At 37.6% G+C, this 10,542-nt stretch overlaps 2 protein-coding genes across 2 annotated transcripts in view; both read right to left on the bottom strand.

Annotated features, from left to right (window-relative positions):
- LOC101849222 (serine protease HTRA1A) overlaps nt 1-442 on the bottom strand; it is a gene marked incomplete at its 3' end in the record, with an annotated part of 7,030 nt that extends 6,588 nt beyond the window's left edge. The window contains 1 exon segment of the mRNA XM_005102499.2: nt 311-442. Coding sequence (XP_005102556.2) covers nt 311-442 — 132 coding nt within the window.
- Nucleotides 443-966: 524 nt separating this feature from the next.
- On the bottom strand, nt 967-10,529 carry LOC101846974. Its single transcript, XM_005102488.3, has 8 exons — nt 8,718-10,529; nt 7,509-7,664; nt 6,670-6,714; nt 5,546-5,684; nt 4,504-4,657; nt 3,350-3,494; nt 2,497-2,597; nt 967-1,481 (listed from the first exon to the last, which is right to left on the bottom strand). Exons 1-8 carry the CDS (start codon nt 10,462-10,464, stop codon nt 1,275-1,277), a joined length of 2,694 nt encoding a protein of 897 aa, XP_005102545.2. The 5' UTR covers nt 10,465-10,529; the 3' UTR covers nt 967-1,274.
- Nucleotides 10,530-10,542: the final 13 nt, after the last annotated feature.

Consider the following 10,542-nt stretch of genomic DNA (forward strand, 5'->3'; position numbering starts at 1 on the left):
CACACACACACACACACACACACACACACACACACACACACACACACACACGCACACACACTCCTCTTCCGCCTCCTGTTCCTTGTTCACTTCCTACTGAACTGTTCCATTTTTCCTCCATTTCCACATCGAAGGCCTTTCCTCTTTCCCTCTCTTCTTCCTTCTGGTATCTCCTCGTGTATTAAATTATAACTCCTCCTCCATCTTTAGGTCTTCACCTGTTCCTCCAGAAATTCTCCCACTCCTGCTTCATGAAGTCTTCTCCTCTTCTACTTCTACTTTCTCAGTAACTTTCTCTCTTCTCCTCTACTTCCTCCTCAAGATCCTCATTTTCCCCAAAGTCCTCTCCTCTTTCACAACCTCCCCATAGTCTTCTTCTCTCCACTTCATTCTCCAGGTCCACTTCCCTCCTCCACTTCGTCTCCCCCTCCTTTATTTTCATCTCGAGATCCTGTCCTGCTCCATTTATTTTCTTCCTCCTCCATTTTCTCCTCTTGTTCTTCTCCTCCTCCAGTCTACTCCTTCTCTAGTTCTTCCATTCCATGCTTTTTCTCTACTTTTTTTTCATAACCAATTTGGCTTCGAGGCATTGAAAATTGGAATTTCCAGGCAAGAATAATATAAATGAGCTTTCCTAAAGTTTCAGTTTCACAACAAAGAGTACAAAAAGTGTACTATTGATTGACTGCCCCGTCCTGAAAATGTATGGGCCTCAAAGCACAGAGACCTGTACCTAATCAGAACCACTATACAGTCAATTTTACAATGTAAATGTAATGCTTTCTTATTTGAATCTTCACATTAATCATAACCGTTACCAGTACTAAAATGAAGAGCTAATTAATTGATTCTGTCTCTTAAATAACAGCCACATTGTAATATAAATGCCAAGACGCACACCTCGTATACACACACAAACAAGCGAGAAATAAAATTGTAAGCATAGGAAAAACAAGAACTATAAAATGCAATATAATTAATAGTCAGTTTATTTACAACAAACATAGAACATTTCTTACAACAGACTGGTGCATGGAAATGGAACAGACTTGGCTTCTCCCCTGATCATAACTTCAAGGATTTTGAGAACAAAAATTTACTCTATTTTCAAAAGTGGACTCCAACACATCTTCAAAGGTTTCATAACCAAGTCAATCCATTGGAACACATTAGTTGTATACATACCCTGCCCCCCTCCCTCCCCAAAACCAATCACCTTCTAAGGCTGCGCTACTCAGTAGAATCTTTACCACAAGTTACAACTTTATCACAAGTTACAAGTTCTTCATATGTTTTCTCGGAATCTGCAGTTTCAGCTTTTGAGCACTCTCTTTGAAGTGTGTGGGTGGTCGGGTGGTGAGGAAGATCATCTTGCCATTGTAGTTCCGGAGGATGATGGAGCGACAGTGCAGGTGAAGTCCCAACTCGCGTACCTTAGCTTGGCGAATCTTTAGCAAGTCCAGCATTTCCCTGTGAAGTTTCTGTTGAAAATTGGAAGGAGAACAAATTTGTAACTGGGATACATTGAAAAAATCTTGTTATCCAGTCAGATATAAGTTTTCGGCCTTAGACTAAACAAAAAAATGAGAATATTGATAAAAATAATGATGCAAGTACAACCAACCAATGTCACCCTTCCCCTGCTTGTAAACAATGATTAAGGAACTTTTTTCTCAGCTGACTGTATGATCAGGGAGGAGGACAGTGGTCAAACTTCATACCTGTGGCTACCCAAGAAAGTTTCCTGGCCCACACATCACCTCAGCTCTGAAAAGACAAGTTGGGGACAGATTTTGCACCCACACCACCCTGACTATCTACACTACAATCATGGGTGGGTAACAGCTACTTCCAAACCAATCCCTTTCTTCGCCTGGGGGTGTGGCATAAAGGTTAGAACCAGTGGTATCAAACTTAGTGGGTAGGGGGTTTTGTCTTGAATTAGGGCTGAGGGGGCAAAGCATTTTCTGCCTTTATCAGGTCAAAACCTCTAAAGAGAAGAAATTTCTCTGTCCATTTCTGGGTTGTAAAAGGTTCCATCTCAAACAGATGTATTATAGAGGAGGTTATAATAATAATAATAGATAGCATTTGTATAGCGCATATCCCCGCTCAACAGCAGGCTCTATGCGCTTTACACTATATTATCATAGGGGGAGTAGGGAGATTCCGTCATATACAGTTTTCTGCTTCGATAGGGTTCCAATATGCAATAGAAGGCCAGCTGCTGTGGTTTACCAGGTCACAAAGTGGACCAACATAGGGTCAGACATGTCTGTGGTTTGAATCCTAGAGATGCGTAACTTATTTTTTCTTGTCCTTCTTGAACGAAGGCCCCTCAGCTCTAAACTTATCCCTAAAAAAGTATTATTTGGTATCTCATAGCATTTAAAAACTTAATTGTCAACAGCAAAATAGCAACGAACAAAAAATCCACAAAAAAAACACAACAAAACCCATGTTCATAAACTAAAATGAACAAACAAAATCGGACACCTGAGGCGCTGTCTTGGAGAAATGTGAGTACTTGTGGTCCCCCAGGATTGGTGTGTTGAGACCACTGGCTAGATGTACCCTGATCTGGTGTTTAAGGTTGTCTGGAGAATAAAAATAGTAATAAAACTCATTTCCTCTTTCATTCCACGTTGTGTATCAATATATCAGTATCAGCATCTTCTCTTGGAAAATATTAAACGTTACACACAAAAGCTTTACGACTCGACCAAAGGCCAAAGAACCAGAGAACGTAGGAATGAGGGGCAAAATGCTTTTCCTATTATAAGAAAATAACATCCAACTTAGCGGAGGTAGGAACTGCACTGGGGATCTTATAGCCACAACTCTGAAACTTAAACAAAAAAACAAGGTCAACATTTATAAAACTGCTTGGACTACCCTATACTTCTGTGTGTTTCTTGCTCTGACATATTACTACTTTGATTTGCACAACATGCCACAGATGAGAATTCTATTCTCACATTGAAAATATGCTTTCTTGAATACTTCAGTCTTTCTGCTGGGAGGTAACCCCACACAACCCAGGTAGGCCTTTACAACCAGGAACAAAGACATAAGTATGCTGAATTTTTCAAATTAAAAAAATCTCCACTTATTTCATGGCTTTCGGCCAAACTGTCCAACTCTTAAGTGCTGTTAGGGTGGAAAAGAAAACAACATCTACTAAATCCCAGTAACTAATAAGACTATAACTAGTAATCATTATAGATTTTAAAGCGCAGAGATCTAAAGCTTGCTGTTGAGCCGGAATTTACGCTGTACAAAAGCTTTTTATTTATTATTATTATTATTATTATCATTATTATTATTATTATCCACATAACAGACTTACTGGTGAGTGGTGTGCACTCCACAATGGCTGACTGCTGGTGGGAACATAGCACCTGGAATTCTGTTACTGCCTGGTAGCTTCGAGCTCTGCTTGTCTTCTTCCCCAGCTTTTTCTGCTCTGTGCTGTACTGCGGCCGAAGTACCATCTGTAGTAGCAATCAAACAATGTTACGTCTGTACTAAACACATACAATAAAGATGATAATAATAATAACGATGATAATAATAATGATAATAATAATAATAATAATAATAATAATAGTAATAATTGCATTTATATAACACATATCCATGCTCTACAGCATGCTCTATGCATTTTACAATTATTATTACCCAAGCAGACCCTAGAACACTCAGAAGCCTTCTCAGCTTCCCCGGAAGCATGCAGTGCAAACTGCAGACTTCACACCCTCAAACACTGACAGACTGACAAGATCTTTTGCTGTCCATAGCTGGGTACCCATTCCCACCTGGGTAAAGTGAGGAAAATTTGTGTAAAGAGCCTTTCCCAAGAATATGATGGACAGGCCCCTGATGGAATTCGAGCCCATGACTTTATAGTTGCAAGCCTAAGAGCCTAACCACTAGGCCATTGATGCCACCTTACATTTTACAAGTTTCAAGATTGTGGTAAATACAATGGTAACTTCCCTGTGACCAGCCAATAGATTCCCCCCGAATTCAAAAAATAAATTTATAGTCGGGTACAGATAACACAAACACTCAAATCTCAAAATCACGGATAGCTCGTATAATATGCTATTCCCCGACTGAACCACTATAGTTTCTTTGAATTGGCAACACTTTTTTAAAAAACAAATATGCGGATTTGTCAAACAGCTCATCTAAAACAGCCTGTTTATGGATGTTATTTAGTTTGTTTCACAGTTTGAGGGAAATTTGCTCTGTATATAAAGCTAAAACTGATACTAAATTATAGTGAACAAGGAATGATATGTCTAGATGGATTACTCAAACACATTGGGGATTGACAAACTAAATTGCAATAATATAGCCCCAGAGTAAGTACCTAGTGTATTTCAGGAAGATAGCCAGATATCTTTCAACAAGAAACAAGATGCTGAAATCTGAAATGCCCTTTCCGTTAACCTCTAAATTTCTAGAACAAACAAAAAAAGTGTCGTTACAATTAACCTTGTAAAGACTGCCAACTTTCCCCTCGCCAATGGGAATGTCAATGACCCCATGGGAAGGGCTGGGGACTCCTTTAGTGATTGCCCAAAAGCGCTGAATGATCTCTCCCTCGGTGTTGAACATGCCTCTCAGAACAGAAGCCACTTCAGGAGTCCTGCAGTCACAGTTAATTGTTTTGTTTAGTTAACATATTCTTTGCCATATCGACAGACCGAAGGGCTAGAACCCAAATGGCCGCTGGATCGGAAAAGTAAAGTAAAGTAAAGTAAGTTTAGTTAGCATGTTTGGCTGTTAATTTAATTAGAAAACGTGTTGTTCTAATTCTAACACATAATATTAATACACAGTGTTTAATTTGTAATAATACAGAGGCTAGATATGTACAATGTATAAGTTATTTATGTACGCTGAGTATGATCTTTTAGGACTCTAAATTAGCCAGCATCTGCAGAGGGGATGTAGAAAAAAGACGATGACAATAAAAACTATGGGAAAATATTTCTTTCAAATAAATATTTGATGTCAAAAATATAAAGGAGTGGATTAATCAGAAAACATCCTCTTTTAATGTAGCATTTCAATTTATGATGCAACTGATCACAATGTCCAAGCATTTTAAAAGCAAAAGACACCAACTTCCACAAAGTGACAAAAATAAACAATAAATACAACATTCTTACAGTCTTGACATCATTCTTAACCATGTTGACTGTGAATTCTGTGCCAAATAGCATAGATTTGAATTTGGAATTTACTAAGAAAGCTTGATTTCATGTTTGTGCCAAATTATCCGAGCACTTTGAAGAAAGTCAGCACAATAAAATCCTTATTTTCCCAGGAACAGAAATGAATAACAGTAACACGGAAAAGAAGAAGACGAAGCAAACCATGTGATAAGGGTACCATTAACCACCCAATACCAATGGACCAGAATATAGGACTATACAAAGTAAACAGCTTTAAACACAGCACACAAAATGATTAAAGAGAATAAAAACGATACATGACAAACAAAAAGAAAGCAAGAAATCACATTACACACTTTGCCAACACCACAGTTCCTGTGACATCCCGGTCTAAACCTTGCACAATGTGAAGTTCATTTGCAGCAAAGGTTTTGGGCAGCATTCTTGTGAAATCTGGTAGAAGATGGGAAAGGCTGACTCTCTCATCTTTCTGGCCTGTCAATTAGTAAAGACATTAAAGTTATGGTCAAATGAGAACTAGGACTTGAAAAAGTTTCAAGTAAAATTTTATCTTTGGCAATAAAACATGTGAATAAAAATGATTTAATCTGAGGCAAGAGTACATGATGGAATTCTGTCAATGTTGGTTTTATCCATGCACTACAGTATTATACACAGTCAATAATAATTCTCTTTTGGTAAGCACTATTGAAATGAAGTCCATTAGTAAAAGTCTTCTTCTGAGCTGTCAACATATCACAACACAATGCGACTGTTACAAAGCACACAAGGAAGCAAAGTGCATGATAATGCCAAAAGAGAAAGAGAAGCAAACAAGAATGCAGCATTTACCAATTATTCACATTACATAACTACTCTCTTGTACAGATAATTCAATATGAAGTGCAGTTTGAAGTGTACTAGTTTGACATTTTGCTTTGCACATAAAAGAGGTAAATTTACATATATATAGAGATTGAGAAAAATATTGTCTCCGACCGCCTTTCTCATCAGACACACCCAATACATATCAAGGATTGGCTCTGAATTACTAAGAGACCAAAATAACCTGCCTCATCAATTATCTGATTTGTGTCTTTAGTATAGTATAGTATAGTATAGTATAGTATAGTATAGTATAGTATAGTATAGTATAGTATAGTATAGTATAGGGTTTTACGGTGCTCCCAACTGCTAAGGTCGTATGAGCGCTTTGTCTTTGGTAGCATTTAACATAAATAAGCACATATACTATGGACTATTGCACCTAAGCCATCATAGAAATCTAGAGAAATATAAAAATATCACTATTGGAGTACATGGTAAGACCTAATTATCAAAGCAGTAACTTAACCTGCACTTTAGTTACGGTACTATGAGTGATATGAACATGATGTAAAAAGTATTTCCACATTGAGTCTACAACAAAACAGAAAAGATCTGCTTTTTATTAAGAGAAAACAAACAAACAAAATCATACCAATTGACGCCAGTCCATATGGTTTGTTTATTGCCAGAAAGTCATCTGTGAATAACAAGTAAAATGTAAGATTGGGAAATAAAGTGCATAATCTCTTGCACCCCCTCCCCCCCAAAAAAAACAACCAACAACCTTTTCCCATCCCCAGTTCCTAAAGCCTCCTACAAAAACCAGAAAGAAAAAAAGAGAAGCATCAAATATCATGAAATAAAAATAAGCAAAGCTAAAGTGATAAAAATGAATTTCTAATAATATATATCATGATCAAGCTGAGGACAATGATAAACATAAAAACTCAACATTACGGGATTTCACATTCTGAAATGAAATTAAGTGGTCTGGTAGTGAAACAGATTGTACACTGTACAGTTATATAAATGCTACTGTTTACAATTATTGATCACACCTTGGTACATTTTTGTTGCTTTATATAAAACTTATAAAACCAGTCTGCCTTTGATTGCAAAAGAAAAAGGGACAAGCTACACAAACTAAAATATGATTATGACAAAACAAAGTTGTTAGCAGTGACCACTGTCCTACCCATTCCATATAAAAAAAATTTTTTTAAAGAAACATTGTTTAATTGGGTTAATTTAATATAAAAACAATCACCAAAGTACATTTTCTTCTCATTACATGAAAATCACATACTAGCTTTGACCACATCTTCAACTTTAACAGCCATCTATAAGACAAAAATTACCAATTTTTAAAAAGTCCGCTTCCCACTTCTCCCCTTGTATTTTTTTTCTACAAATATGATAATGACACTGTCTAAAACTATTTTTCTCTCTGTAGACAATTTTGACTGTTTTCCAATCTAGGGAAAACATTACCATTATTGTATATGATCCTTTTCTTTAACAAGATGAGGATATCAGTAATGGTCATTTTATCCCACTGTGGAACTGGACTGACTGGAACACGGAATCCCTTGCTGTCCCGTTTTCTACCAAAGAAATGCTGTTCATCATCAGCATTCAGTTCACTTTCTGAAGAAACAAAAAAAACACAAACTCCTTAAATAAAACAAAGTTTAGGAGTGATCACATCAAACTGTTCAGTACAGTAGCAAAAAAAAGAAAAAAAAAAGAAGGGAAATCTGTCCACCTATAATATCAGTAAGTACCATATTAATAACTTGACTGTATTCCAGCAGAGGCACTCAAACCTGACATTGAGACCAGTGGTGAGATGTAGTAACTACCTTTCTGCAAGATATGGAAAGGTGAGCAAGCATCTATAATATATAATGATGTACTGAAGAGAGGGTTTCTTCACCAAACTCCTAAAGAAACTCACACTTTAATCACAGTAGCACACTGCTCTCTATCACAAACAAGGTGTTCTAACAAGTTGCGAATTGTCTGAAAAATGCTGTGGACTCCAACTCTGAGAAATAGTTGGGTTTTCAAAGCAGTAGAAAGAGTACAGATCAAACTGCAATGCCACACATCATTTTGGAGCAGTCCCTAGAATGGATTACTTCCTTCTTTGTCAACTTCATTGACTGCGAGAAGGGATCTGACATCTATAGAGGTGAGGCGACGTGACTGGTCACGGTAGAGAATTGAAACATTGTTCTGCAAGAGAAAAATCTAATGCTCCTGTTGTTGAAAATAGTATGCGTAGCCCTGATACAGCCATTTCAATTTTCAGCATCATCAAAGGTAGCATAGATAGGCTGTTTTGACATGTTTGCAATGATTGTATGGATGGACAAAAACTCATCTCTCTCCTGAAAGTAAACATTTCAGAAAGTAATAAGGGGGTCCAAAAATACAGCATGCATCAATCAATATAATCAGTGATAGGTTGGATCCATTCAATTTGTAGGGTGCTAGGTCCACCGTACTTTTCCCTTGTCCCAAAGCTCTGCTGCTAAGTTCTAGAACATGAACAGAATGTCGGAATGATGGGACCAACATTGGCACTAGCAACTTTCAAAGATGCCTTGATGCGAAAAGATTGTTATAAAAAATTTGAATTATATATGTTACCTGTCCCTTTTTTTGGTAGTCAATTTAAAATGTATACAATCTCACCTTGGTCTCTTTGGAGATCCTGTCTAATCTTCATTGCCAGGTCATAAGCTGTTTCAGGCGACTCCAAGTGTGGCACAGGCAACTTTTTCTTTACAATTGGAGACTTCTCTTTTAAATATTGTATGCTACTCTCACTAGAAATCTGTCCCTGAAAAGGTACTTCACTCTGCATGGGCCATGTTGTTGTAACAGAGTCTGATATCTTTGTACCCAAGACATCAATAGCAGGAGGTTCATTCACGGAATACTGCAGCTGTAGATTCAACGGCTGTTGTACCTCAGTTTGGTATTTCACATCCTGCTTTGAAGAAGTCTGTTCCTGTACAAAACTTGTATCGATATCTCTGTGAAATGACTGAGCAGAAGAAGCAGTATGACCAAAATATTGCTCATCAACTGCGTTAAATTCATTGTGGCTCTGACTTCTCTCATTATCAGAGGGAGGATCGAAGGAATAGTTCTGCTGCTGATTTAAATGATCAAGAATTGAAAGCTGCAGTTGCGATTTTACTTCCATATTCTGCTTTGAAGAAATCATGTCTGTTTCAGAACCATATCCATCTCCATGAAGGGATGGAGAAGTAGTAGCAAAGTATTGTTCATCAATTGCATTAAATTCTCTTTTTTCTTCACTTTCTTTTTCAGTATCATATTCTGACATGGCAGAAGCATCACTTGAACTTTTTTGGTTAATGCAGTCAGAACTACTAAAATACTGATCATCAACAAAAGACAGATCAGACTGGATGCTGTCTTTACCAGCAGTGTAGTTGGAGGAGTTGAAATGATCATTATCAAATATTTTATTTTGACGTTTTTCAATTTCAGATGATTTACTTTGCTGGGACAACTCATGTCTTTCCTTCGTTTTCATTCTGGGATTTCGATACAAAGTCTTTTCGTCTACTAAGGAAGGACTGTGAGCAGGAAAATAAACTTCATCAAAATAATTGTCTTTCACATGTCGTTCTGAATTCATATGACTTGTTTCTCTTTTGAAAGACTCATCCAAAGAGAAAGATGTTGTAGGAGAACTGGTAGATTTACTCTCATGATCATCCGTTGCAACAGTCTCAGTGGCAGCACCCACAATACCAGGACCATGCTCTTTGGCACTACCTAGCCTGTTACTCAAGGACTGTTCATGCAACATTCTGCTGATCACAGACGCACTTCGATCAGGATTTTGAACATTAAACACAGATTTGTCATTATTATCAAAAGAAATGCTGCCAAAGGGCATAGAAAAGTCTATTGCTTTTGATTTTGCTGCCAACTGATCTTGTTTTGACTTTGACCTCCGTCGTTCTCTTCGTGACAAATATAGCTCAGACTGCCTGACATTTTTGTCTGCGTTAAGAGGGGACTGAATCCTGACTTGTTGCAACTTAAATCCCTCCGGAATTCCAAAGAAGTCTTCTTTTTCAGGCTCATCAGACCGTGCCCGCTGAAAAGAGGTAGATCTAGATCTAGATCCAGCTCCAGATCTACTACTACTAGATCTAGATCTACTGCTGACACTGTCACTGACACTATTATTATCGTCGGTGGTATACTTCGACCTTTCAGCATCGCTGCCATTCCCATCCCCATTACCAGATCTTTGTGACAGCGCCTTAGAAAGATGAATGTATTTTGTCACTGGAGACCCAAAAGATCTTGATGTGAACACTCTATTCCTGCGCAATGCTGTAATCACAGAACATGGGACATCAACAGCCATAAACAACCTTCTGGGCGCCGCCATCTTGACTTACTTGACTAAGGAACATCACTCTGCTAGCGTAACTAAGTGCTTACTCTGCCTGCTCTGCTTTAAATTTGT

The sequence above is a fragment of the Aplysia californica genome, unplaced genomic scaffold (assembly GCF_000002075.1).
Source record: "Aplysia californica isolate F4 #8 unplaced genomic scaffold, AplCal3.0 scaffold00327, whole genome shotgun sequence".
NCBI lineage: Eukaryota > Metazoa > Mollusca > Gastropoda > Aplysiida > Aplysiidae > Aplysia > Aplysia californica.